Raw genomic sequence first — 12,979 nt, 5'->3', positions numbered from 1 at the left:
TCAGAAAAGAAAATCATGGACTTGGAGAAAAGACTTGTGGCTGCCTGATGGGAGGGGGAGGGAGTGGGAGGGATCCGGAGCTTGGGCTTATCAGACACAATTTAGAATAGATTTACAAGGAGATCCTGCTGAATAGCACTGAGAACTTTGTCTAGATACTCATGTTGCAACAGAAGAAAGGGTGGGGAAAAAAAATGTAATTGTAATGTATACATGTAAGGATAACTTGATCCCCTTGCTGTACAGTGGGGGAAAAAAAAAAAAAAAAAGATCAGCGTTCTTTAGAGAAGTTGGGAAATGTAACATTCATTATATTAAAATGAGCAGTGTGAATTTCTAGGAAAAAAAATGTCCAGTGTCCTTAATTACATTTCATTTAGTTAACTGTTTAGCTCACTATCAGCAATGAGGATAAAGTTATTTACTGTGGTGTAATTAATGAAATACTTGCATAGAAATGTGAAATTCTAGAAATTTTATACATGCAAAGAGCTCATAAATCCAACTGTGAATCATTTCCACTTCCTTAAGATATGTATTAATGTTAAAGTCCATAGAAATCAGAAAAATTATTTCTGCTACTACAGGTATTTTGTAGAAAACAAATATTTAGGTAGAAAATAATAGAAAAATGTGTGCTAACACTGGAAATACATTGCCATTCTGTATGTACCTGATTTCTCTCAGACATAAGAAAATCAATTCTTCCTCCAGGCAGTCCAAGTTCAATATAAGTTTTTACTAATCGGAGATCGGCACTGTTACCTAGAAAATAAAGAAAATGAAAATTACATCTAAAGGATGAGATAAAGTTAAAGGTATAATGTGCATCCTCATATCTTGTTGCAGTTCTTGAAGACAAGCATATGGCCTAAGACTTTAAAATAGAGTCTTTGGGTTTTTTTTTTTTTTTTTTGTCTTTTTGCCTTTTTTCTAGAGCCACTCCTGCGGCATATGGAGGTTCCCGGGCTAGGGGTCTAATCGGAGCTGTAGCCACCGGCCTACGCCAGAGCCACAGCAACTCAGGATCCGAGCCGCATCTGTAACCTACACCACAGCTCAGGGCAACGCCAGATCCCTAACCCACTAAGCAAGGCCAGGGATCAAACCCGCAACCTCATGGCTCCTAGTTGGATTCGTTAACCACTGTGCCACAATGGGAACTCCGAGTTCTTGGTTTTTATTTCAAAGCTGATCTCCACTAGCCAAACAGTATCTTCCAAAAGTCTGTTTCTTCAGAGGTTTTGGTCACACTGATGCTCTTTCACTTTTCCACTTAATGGCATATTGATTTAACTGCCCGAACACACTCTGGGGAGTTCTCATTGTGGCTCAGGAGAAACGAATCTGACTAGTACACATGAGGACACAGGTTTGATGCCTGGCCTCACGAAGTGGGTTAAAGTATCTGGTGTTGCCTTCAGCTGTGGTACAGGTCACAGACACGGCTTGGATATGGTGGGGCTGTGGCATAGGCCAGCAGTTGTAGCACTGATTTGACTCCTAGCACAGAAACTTCCATATGCTGCAGATGTGGTCCTAAAAAGCAACTCTGGTGACTGCTGGCTACAGTAGCTGTAAATGACTGAATTACTCTTTACCATCAGCACTCCAGATGATCATTTAACCAACCCTGAACACATTTTAGGTTTAGATTTAATCTGCTGACTATCCTTTGGTGGTACTGGGTCAAACGAACAGAAATAAAAATCCATTTAAATAATCTAAGGTATTTAATTACTAACCTAAAAGATATCTATAAATATAAAATATTTATAGCAGACATATATTAAAATAATTATTACCTTTAAAAATTAGTTTAGTAGCTTTGCAGTTAATTCCTTTGGCTTATTTAGAAATACAAACATGTCATTACCAATTGCTGAATTTTTACTTTACCCTTCCACTATTTGTTTCTTTTAGCTATGTTATGCAGAGAGAATTAACTGTTTTACTCTTGATTTTGTAAGAAATACCTCTAGCATCTATTAGGTATATGCTTTCCATGGGCTAGAAATATATGTGCCTGATCACATTAATGAACTAGACTAGTGCTATTTAAGGCTTAAGTCTGATGCTTAGTTGTCATAATTGGGAATGGATATTGAATTTTATCAACACTTCTTACTTGATTTGCTGATGAAGTATATTTTATTAATATATTTCTTTACATTTACCTCTCTTTGCATTCTCCGAATTAAATCCTATTTGTTGTAGTTATTTCAATGTATTGATTCTACTTGCTAGAGGATTTGGGGGGGCCATTTATTTACTCATTTATTTTCTATAATATTCCTGGAGTTCTATTACTTAATATTGGTCTGCTGTTTTGTTGGAGCATGAGTGTTATATCTTTTTCAGATTTAACAACAAAGAACAAAAGAGACTACATCCTATCTTTTTTCCCCCATTATTCTGGACCAATTTATACAACATAGGGATAATGTATTCCTTGAAAATTTCAAAGAGGAATTTCGCCAGAGATTCTACTGGGCCAAGAAGTTTTTCTTGGAGGATTATTCTTTGAATTTCTTTTTCTTTTTGGCTACACCTATGGAATGTGGATGTTCCCAGGCCAGAGATGGAACTTGCACCACAGCAGTGACCCAAGCTGCTGCGGTGACGATGTTGGATCCTTAACTCTCTGTGCTACAAGAGAACACCTGAAAACTTTATTAGCAGGGGAAAGAGGTTAGTATTAGAGGTATTTTATTTCTTCAGAGTCAGGGTTTTCCTTTCTTTTTTTTTTTTTTTTTAAGAAAATCTTCCAATTTCATGAGAATTTACTAGTTTAAACCTACGTGTTTAGCACTTTCATAATCCATAAAATCTTTTGTCAATTTGTTATTATAGAATCACATTATAATACAGTAATACTCTGCTAGTCTAGAGATACTTGGCATCTTTTAACGCAATTCCTAAGAAAAAGAGTCCACTGAGTAAGCAAAACAGCTGTCATAAAGGCATAGCCAGGTATTAATAATTTAAATTATAGCCTAATTAATAGGTGAATCTTTAATTGATAGGTAGTGATTTTTCTTGTCCACAAAGTTTAAAATATCAAACTAACAGAGACAGACAGAATGACTGCATGAGGTGACAGCTGACAAAAATAACAATGAGAAGACAGAAAAATCTGAAGTTAAAATGAATAAAATGTTGGCACATGGATGTCAATCCCATGGAAATTTACTTAAAAAGAAATCTAACATTATACTCAGCAAAATCAAGTATATCTCTGTTTTAGGATATATTTAAATTTAATTAATTTTATCAATTTAGAAATCTTTTTTCAGTTCAAAGATTAAATAAAACTCAACGAGATCTACTAGGAAAAGAGAACACTGAGCTGCCGCGGATTACACGATTTGACATGACATACCATCTAGGCCATGCACACACACAATGAGATGCACTCCATCTTCGGAACTGTCCTCCTCCTCCACACTGAAATAAGGGACTGAGGATGCCAGCAGAGGAACCTCACTGTACATGAATCCAGGGAGTTTAAGGTGCTTCAGTTCTTCTTTTGCCTGAAGGAAGCTGAAGCAAAATATTATGGAAGATACTCTTTACTAAGGATTATATTTGGTTTTTAAAACAAGATAATCTGCTGAATTTAGAAAATTGAAGAAGAGGAAACCCAGAAATATTTGGTTTTAAAATAATGAAAATGTGGGATCATCTAAATGATTTAGAAAACTGATTTTATTTACTATTTTTAGTACATATTCTGACCAAATGCAACGAATATTTAAAACATGACATCACTTTAAAATATTTTCTTAAACTTGAAATCCACTAAGAAAATATTAAGAATGGAGTTATGCCTTCCATAGAATTGTATATCATGAGCATAGCAAAGCTGTGCACAGGATCAGCATCAGACTGAACAGAGGACAGTCTGATGCTGATCCTGTGATTGAATCTCACCTTCTTTGCTCCTTTTGATCCAACATAGAAGAAGGAGCTATTCTACAAAGTGTACCAGTGAGAATGGCAGGTATATCATTGAGTAGATTTGGTTATTGCTGTTTTTCTAAAAATACCAATAAGAAGGAACAGAACTAAGAGGGGGATGTGAATGAACAAAATTGGTGGCATACACATTTAAAGATGAGCAAGAAATCTAATCAAGTTGAGGACTGAGAACATCAGCAACTGTTAACTATTTTAACATTATATCATTTGGACTGGTAAAAGTAAAACCCAAAGAAACTGATGAACACTAAACTTAGTGAGATACTGGGGTGGGTGAAGACTACAGACCACTGCTTTTATTAATAATGCAGAGAGTCTGAGGTGACAGGAGGAGGTGTAACCTTCAGCTTTCTAGAATATTAGAAATTCTTCAATAATCCAATTTTACCGTGCTGGGGTCACTAGCTGTAGGCACCATGGATTTTACGTGTATACATAATTTGGAAACTTAAAAAATCTACAGTAGATATGACATTTCACTCCAGGGATTATAATTCCATCTGAAGAAAGGTAGTAGAGTATTTTGAAAACCAGTGCCATGCTGGTAAACCTATGTCATCCTCAAATTTTTATGTGATTTCTTTCACTGGCCCATGAAATTTCAATTCTGGACCCACTGACTTAGCTGAGGCAATCTGGGTCTGGTAGCTTCTAGCAATTACCTAATATTGTCTTTATTTGCTAGATGTACTTACAAAACCTAACTTTTGTCTGGGAGTTGATGGGGTAAAATGGAGGTGTTGATAGGGGATAAAAAAGGTTTTAAACTCAACCATTTCATACTTCTAACATAAAACTACCAATAGAAAATTTTAGCAACGTAGAGCCGAGAGAATGGAAAATCACACAGGGAACTACAGGTCTGTCTGTCAAATAGCATACTGAGTTCATGTCCCATCTCAGATAGCTAATCAAAGAAGCACTTTCTATACTATAGAAACCAGAGAACATGAAATATGTATGTTACCAGAGAAATATATATACACACACACACATACATATATGTTCTCTTTATGTATTTAGTAGCACATGCTATTGTGCTCCATTACTTACGCTTGTATTTGAGGTTTTGGTGAATTTTCATACCAGGAAACTGATGACGTGAAGCTGTAAGAAGTGCTGCTTGGCTGCTTTGTAATGGCATCACATTTACTCTTAGAAGAATACTTAACACTACAAGGAGACTCTCGGGGTGCAGATGGGAAGGACAGACAACCAGAAGTACAGACAGTTGGCATAGTTATACCATCCCTCAGATAGTCACTGTTAATTTTTTCGGATTTGATAAGTCTTTCCTCTTCTAGGGCATCTCTGTCTATACAGTGAGCATTTCCTGTTCCATCCAGAGCTGAATAATCTGTCTCTTCATAATACCCATTTTGAACCATTTGTTGATCCTGCTCTTCCTCCTCCTCATCTTTACCCTGTTCCTGCTGAAGATTACTAATTTCTTTTTCAGAAATTTCTTTCTGAGGGCTAACTGAATTGCTGTAGCTAATAGCATATGTGTCAGAAATATCCGTACTGCTTTGGCAGCCAAAATAATCTTCCACAAGCCCTTGCTTTACCATATCAGGACTGGCTGAAAAAGGCTCACTTGTACCCAGGTGAGTTTCATTTTTAACTGTAAGGGCTTCTGAATATATTTGTTTGAGATTTAATGCATCACTATTTTTTCTTTCCACAGTTCTGTCTTCACTAACTTCTGTACTGGTAGAAACGGAACCTGAAACAACACAAGGGGAGCCTAAAGAAACCAGTTTTGAATTTAATATAATTTCAGTCCCTGCAGAGTTACTAGATTTATTAGGACTCTGGGAGTCTTTACACATAGTGTCCAAGTTAGGTTTGGAGTTGAAACTACTTTTCACATCACTGGAAGTATCTTCATCTGAAAAAACAAATTGTAAAGGGTCTTTAGTGCTTGGATTTAAGGAATGAACTGCTATAGTTTCATTGTCCAACTGCTGTGAAAATACAACACTCTGCTGTTGCAAAATAATACTTGACTTTTTCCTATCGTCACCTTTGGGCACATCAATTGTTCCTACATTTAATACAGTTTTGCTGTCACTTAGGTGGCATTCGGGTACAACAGATTTCTTAGGGTTCTCATCAGGTGACAGCTCATCGTCAGAAGGAAGAGAGTTTATGGATGTTAAAGATGACTGGATCTCACTGAAAGCACTTGTACTCTCAGTACAATGACTGCCTAATGAAAACTTTACATTACAGTCAGGTTTCATCAAAAGCTGAGGAAATAACCTTTCATTATTGTAAAGACCTTGCCCTTGCACAGTTTCAAAGACTGCTTCAGGGTTTGGATGTGTTGCAACAGAGCTTGGTTCACTTTCCACACCTGAATCTGAGAACCGAGATGAGGTACACGTGGCATTACCATCCGGTAACCTAATTGTGTCTCCACTCACTGCAACATGATAATCTCTTGTAGAAGAAGCAGGCTGATTACTTCTTAACTTAGCTAAAGATTCTCCAATTGCACGACACTTTGCTTCCTGAAAAGCTTCCTTTTCAAGTGTTATTTCTATAGATTTAGATTTACCGTTAGATTCTAAGGACTCAAAGTTGGGTAGCTGTAAATTATCCACAAAAATTTCATCTTGTTGAAGCTCTGTCCAAGGTCCTACTTTAACAGTGATCTTCTCCCCACTGAGAGGATCTTTATTACAGGATTTGACTTGAATTGTTTTAGCTCCTGAAGTGGGGGCTGTTTGATGATCATGGCAGTCGTCTGATGAACTTCTGGGTACCACATTGTATTCCACTTGTGCAATTTCACTATCGTCCTGGGACATATCAAGTTTACCTGAAATGGACAAATTTGCACAAAGATTTAGGCTGCCCGAGTTCAAAGGGTCAAACAGGTCTGGTTGCATATTTTCAATATCTGGAGACTTTTGTTCAGTTCTCTCTGTATTAGTTGGCAAATAGCTAGCTTCCTTTTGACTTGTCTGTCTGATGTGGGTCTTTAGGTCAAAATTATATCCACATATTGTGGCATCCAGACCTTCCTTCTGACTATGTGAAGGATTGCCTTCAAAGCACTTAGAAAGATCATTTGATGCTGTACTTTTCAAACATTTGTAGCCTACCAAAACCACAGAATCCTTAGAGTTTTGTTTTATTAATTTTTTTGTGTTTTCAGGTTTCATTGTTTTCATGAGTTTAGTAACCTTAACTCTGGATTTAATTGATTCTTCATTCTTTCCTTTTAGAGACTTTGTTAGCTGCTTTTCACCTTCTGTATACCAAACACTGGAGGCCCCAGCAGGTCTGACTTTCAACTCTGGGCTGGAAAGTCCAGCTATAGAGCTTTCTTCAGTGTCATATTTATCCATTCTAGTGGACTCTGATCTCTGAAGATTCTGAATTCCCATCCAGGGTGCATCTAAGTCTTTTATCCAAAGAAAAAGAAATTCAGGTTTAAAACAAGATGTGAGAACTCATATAATTAAAACCACTTTTTCTGACTATAACTTTCTAATATCCTCAAAAATTAAAAAAAACCAGAGTGGGGAAAACAGCCCCACGTTAAGGAATGGCTTTTATGTATACTAGGTAGAATATACTGAAAATGACACACACACTACACATTTTAGTTAGATTACACTTACCTTCAGTAACTGAATCTAAATACCTATCTTCAAAGATTATAGGTAATGAATTGAGATCTCCATCTAATTCACTACATTCAATGGGCAGGGGTGGAAGAGAGCTGCAGAAGGAAGTGTTTTTGATAGCGGTGCACATCTGGAGATGACTCTGAGCACTGAAAAATATTTCTTAAGTCAGACTGCAATTTGAGAACCACACCTAGTTCCACTTTATAGACTCCTTATGGCCCATCCCTTCATCAAATTTGTGCGCCCCCTCAAGACACCACCTCCTTATCAAAGAGCTCCTTGGTCAGAGATAAAAACTGGTAGAATTAAAATTATGGTTTCTTGACAAAAATTATTGACTTACAAAATTGTGATTTATTAATAAATTATTTAAGTTCCATTATATTCTTCTACACTTTTAAATGTTATTTCAAAGTGAGTTATCTGTGCTTAATGTCTGAACTTCCTAATTAGCTGAGAAAGAGAAGAAAGACCAAAAGCTCAAATGCCTGCTACCAATCTGATGATAATGTTGAGGAAAAAATGTTCTATTGCTACGGCTGTACTTATCACATATTGATGAACACAATTAACAACTACTTAAAGCAAGGTGTATAACTTCCTAATACAAAACAGCTTTTAAAAAAAAGCCCTTTCTTATGGAAAATTTCAAACAAATCAAAGTACACAGGATAGCAAAATAAGCATCATCACTCAGCTTGGACAATGAACATTTTCCCCTTCTTTTTTCGTCTGCATTTCTAGTCACTACCTACCCCACACTCTGTTATCATTTACAGTTTGAGGTATAGTTTACATGCACTGAAATATACAAGTCTTAGCTGTATGAGTTTGACAAATGGACACATGATACAGGATATTTCCATCTGTTCAGAGAGAACTCTTGTGTCTCTCCAGTCAAATTCCAGCCCAAGTCAACACCAAAACAACCAATGCTCTGTTTACTTGAGTTTTACCTGTTCTAGAACTTCATATAAACAGAATCATATATTATTTACTCTTTCATGCTTGGCTTCTTTCACTCAGCATTAAGTCCTTAAACCATTCTTTAAAGCCAAAGAAAACCAGATGTAAATATACTCAGTAAGAAAATGGAAGACATCTATTCTGGATGTTTTAACTGTAAATCTTTCACATAACAGAAGGCAGTGCCAGTCAGACCAGAGTGAAAATCTGGAATGCATAATGATAAATATATGAGATTCTGGCCTGTGGAAATAAAGATACAACAAGATGGCCAAACGGAAGGCTGGAGCCAGGACTATATAGGACCCTCCAAGGGTATCAGATCTGCTGTGGGGAAGGGCAATATGTGCAATACACTTCTCTATGCAAGGTAGGGGTTTTTCATGAAGTAATTCACGAGATTAAACCCAATTTGATCAAATAGACAGGAGATTTCTGAAGTTCAAGTTCTCCTAATTTTATTGATTGTAAATATTGTATATCTTGTCACTGATAAATTCTGAGATGGTATCTTATGTAAAAGGAAATAAAATCATTTAAATTTTGGATTTATGCTACTCACTGAAGTTCCTCGTATGCAATGGCAGCCTCTCTTGGATGTTCAAAACAAAAAAATGCCTCAGAAAATCTGCGCACCTGCAAAATTCCAAAAGGGAGTATGAATAACGTGGTACATTTAAAAAGTCAATCAGGAATGGACTGGGAGTTTGGAATTGGCATATGCACACTATTGTACATGGAATGGGTGGTCAACAGGGACTGCTGTGGAGCACAGGGAACTTTACCCAATATTCTGTGATAACCTACATCAGAAAGAAAATCTGAAAAAGAATGGTTATGTGTATATGTATAACTGAATTATTTTGTTGTACAGCAGAAATTATCACAACATTGTAAATCAACTATACTCCAGTAAAACTTTACAAAATGAAAAAAAAAAATGAAGTCAATCAGGAATTGGATGGAAAAGGAAGAAATCCCCTCCATAGCCACCCTGTGAGCATGAATCTCCCTTTTCGGTATTGCTAAAGCACTGTATTTTGGTACTGTATGAGGTAAAAGAAAGAATAGAAACAGAATAAAAAATTTTGGTTTACATTATGGATCCACCATTTATCCTCCTTGAAGACAGGAACTCTGTCTGTCTTATTTACCAAAATATCACCCATATCAAGAACAGTGCCCAGCACCTGGAGAAATAGTAGAATCAGCTAGCATCCCCCCTGTGCTGTGCGCCAGGTATCCCAGGACATGCCAGCTGAACTGACAGATGTGCTCACTGGCACTGTGACTGTAGAATTTTATCTTTCAGCCTTGGTGTCTCACTTTCAATACACTTAATTCTTATTCTACACAGGGGGTTATTAGAAAGAATGAACAAGATAATGTATTTGACATTAATATTTTATCTGAAAAGTGTATATAAACTATGATAATTACCACTATAGCATTCACCACAATTTTCCTTAAAATAATTGTGTATGTGAATTGTCTTCCCTCTTAATGTATAACATTCTTTACAGTAGGAACATTCTTTACAGTAGGAACTATGTACCTAAATACGTCTTGGTCTGTTACAGAAGTACTTGGTAAATACTAGTCAAATCTAGCTGAATATTTCTTCCATTGTATTTGTAATGTGACCCTTTTGTTTCTAATTTTGCAAGCTTCATTAGCTGTTGGAGCACTATGAAGCAACAGGAAGGAACTGGATATTTTGTTTGCTGAGTATGTGGAGGAGAGATTATATTTTGACATCATATTACATCTAAGATTTTTTTCTAAAGCAAAATACAATTTGCGATTCTCTCTCTTTTTTTTTTTTTTTTTTTTCTTGCCTTCTCTAGGGCTGCTCCCGCAGTATATGGAGGTTCCCTGGCTAGGGGTCGAATCGGAGCTGTAGCCACCAGCCTACGCCAGAGCCACAGCAACATGGGATCTGAGCCATGTCTGCAACCTACACCACAGCTCATGGCAATGCCAGATCCTTAACCCACCGAGCAAGGGTAGGGATGGAACCCGCAACCTCATGGTTCCTAGTCAGATTCGTTAACCACTGAGACACGATGGGAACTCCTAGGATTCTTTCATTTTAAATGTACAACGAATGAGGAAATGTTTTATTCACCATCACAAGATCTAGCCAGTTGAATCTGTGGCTTACAGTGGATGAGGGAGAAGGGGAGAGGATGGTAGGAGGCATCTGCAGGAAGGATGCAACTTGGGTCTTTACTTTCAAATCCTGTCTGATTGCCTCTTCATCCTCTCTAACCCTAAGGGAGAGATGAGGAAAACTATCTGCCTATCTGTCTACCTGTTAGAGATGTTTTCCTCGAGGGCTATAAAGTATGAAGAAATGCAGCCTGAAGTCACCTCGATTCCGCAGCTGCGGCTGGGTCTACCGATTCCTAAAATAAGAACTATCACTTCTTAACAGTGTCCTATCAGGTTCTACGCTAAGGTTATTTTCATTTTTTAACTTAAACCATATTAAAAACCCTATGAAATGGATATATCTTCATTTAATACATGAAGAAACAGAGGTAAATTACTTGGCCAAAATAACACAGCCAGCACATGATGTTACATGGGATTCAAATAAAGAGCTGAGAAAATATCAAATCTTGGGCTCTAACCACTTACCTCTTCCCTTTTGCACTGAGACTCTCTGTTACTAGAAAGTCTTTCCTTTCCTCTCTGCACTCAGATGAGGTTCTCTTTCTAAATTTTCTCCTGTGATGATTTTTGTGCAGTAGTAATATGTAATGAGTAGGGCTGTTTGCTGTGTGGCCATAACTAAGACATCACTGCCACCTGATGGCAGCACAGCCTAATTTTGGGCATAAAGCATACAAAGGGAAAAAAAAATTTTATTACTAACGATGGAAATCTGCCTAAGCCTTGCAAAAGAGGAAATAAATAGCATCAAATTAAATCTTATAAATAGATAATAAGCTCTCAGAAAGTACTTCTACTTTATGAAGGATATAGTTTAATATATTAAGGCTCATTAATATAGTTCTAATGAAGAACTATCAGCTCGAGTAGTTTTAGAAATGCATGCTTCTTAAAAATGCAAATGTCATAATGTTTTGAATAGATAACACATCATTGTAAAGCAATCTTTAAGTGCAGAAGGAGGGCTTTACAAACTATTTCTAACTCTTTCCCTCTTCTAGAGCATGGAAAGCACCAATACAGTTGAACATTTTAGGATCTTAAACTCTCAGAAGTTAATAGGAATGACTGACTCTCTACCATTGTTACTGGAAAGTAGTGGTTACATGCTATAATCTGGGGTCCTGCTGATCCATGAGGGAGCTTTAAAGGGCAAATTCAAAAAGGTGCTCCTTCTGCAGGCAGATGCAACCTGACTCTAGGGAAGACAGGCCAAGTTTCAGTTCCCACTCTCTGTAGCAAATGCTCTTACTCAGGGAAAAGCCTAACCCTTTTAATCACTTGGAGGATTTTAAAACAATTACCCATGCCTAGGCCTCATTTAGCATTGGTAACCTTTAAAGTTCATTGAGGGATTCTAATGTACAGTCAATGCTGAAAAGCACTATTTAACCTGTACTTAGACCATGACAGAGAAATTGATAGTGGATTTACCCTACTGAAAACAACTTACAAAACTGGACAAGATACATGGGGCAACTGTTTCAAGCACTGAAGAATATTCACTAGACATGCAAAGAAGCAGGAAAATGAACTTAAAATCAAGAGATGAAAACAGCAGAAAAAGTCTCCAAGATAACCCAGGTGTTAAAATTAGCAGGCAAGTACTTTTCTTTTTTCTTTTTAATATAATCATTAGACAAGATTTTTAGAGCAGTTTTAGGTTTAGAAAAAAACTGGTCAGAAAGTATAGCATGTTTCAATTACACCCCAAACCCCCAAGTTTCTCCTATTATTTACATCTTGTATTACTGTGATGCATTTGTTATAACTAATGGATCAATAATGATGCATTATTATTAACTAACACCTGTCATTTACACTAAAGTTCACCCTTGGTGTTGTGTATCATATGGAATTTGACAAATGTATAATGACACAATATACAATATGATAGAACAGAGAACAGATTCATGTCCTCAAAAATCTATGCTCCACCTTCTTGACTCTCCCAATACCCCAGAGACCCTGGCAACCACTGATCATTTATCTATAGTTTTCTCTTTCCCAGAATGTCACAGAGTCGGAATCATATAATAAGTAACACTTTACTTAGCAATGACATAATTTTCAAAGTTACTCTAAGTCCTTTTATGGTTTGACAGCTCACTTCTTTTTATAACTGAAGAGTATTTCATTGTATAGATACACAACAGTTTGTCTATGATGATGAAGGACATGCTGGTTCCTTCTAAGTTCAGGCAATTATG

General features: G+C 36.7%; 1 protein-coding gene across 11 annotated transcripts in view; it reads right to left on the bottom strand.

The window, feature by feature from the left end:
- FAM135A (family with sequence similarity 135 member A) overlaps positions 1-12,979 on the bottom strand; it is a 136,477-nt gene that overhangs the window by 16,771 nt on the left and 106,727 nt on the right. For 4 of the 11 annotated variants that reach the window (XM_013992626.2, XM_003121274.5, XM_021089377.1 and 1 more), the window contains 5 exons: positions 9,154-9,227; positions 7,617-7,771; positions 5,035-7,396; positions 3,383-3,543; positions 674-765 (listed from right to left, as the gene is read on the bottom strand). In XM_013992626.2, coding sequence (XP_013848080.1) covers positions 674-765; positions 3,383-3,543; positions 5,035-7,396; positions 7,617-7,771; positions 9,154-9,227 — 2,844 coding nt within the window. The remainder of the gene's footprint in view (positions 1-673; positions 766-3,382; positions 3,544-5,034; positions 7,397-7,616; positions 7,772-9,153; positions 9,228-12,979) is intronic. The other 7 variants (XM_021089429.1, XM_021089434.1, XM_021089438.1 and 4 more) reach the window with 3 other exon arrangements.

This window comes from Sus scrofa, chromosome 1 (assembly GCF_000003025.6).
Source record: "Sus scrofa isolate TJ Tabasco breed Duroc chromosome 1, Sscrofa11.1, whole genome shotgun sequence".
NCBI classification, from domain to species: Eukaryota; Metazoa; Chordata; class Mammalia; order Artiodactyla; family Suidae; genus Sus; species Sus scrofa.
The sequence above is the reverse complement of the archived record's forward strand: the minus strand, read 5'-3'. Positions and strand labels throughout refer to the sequence as shown.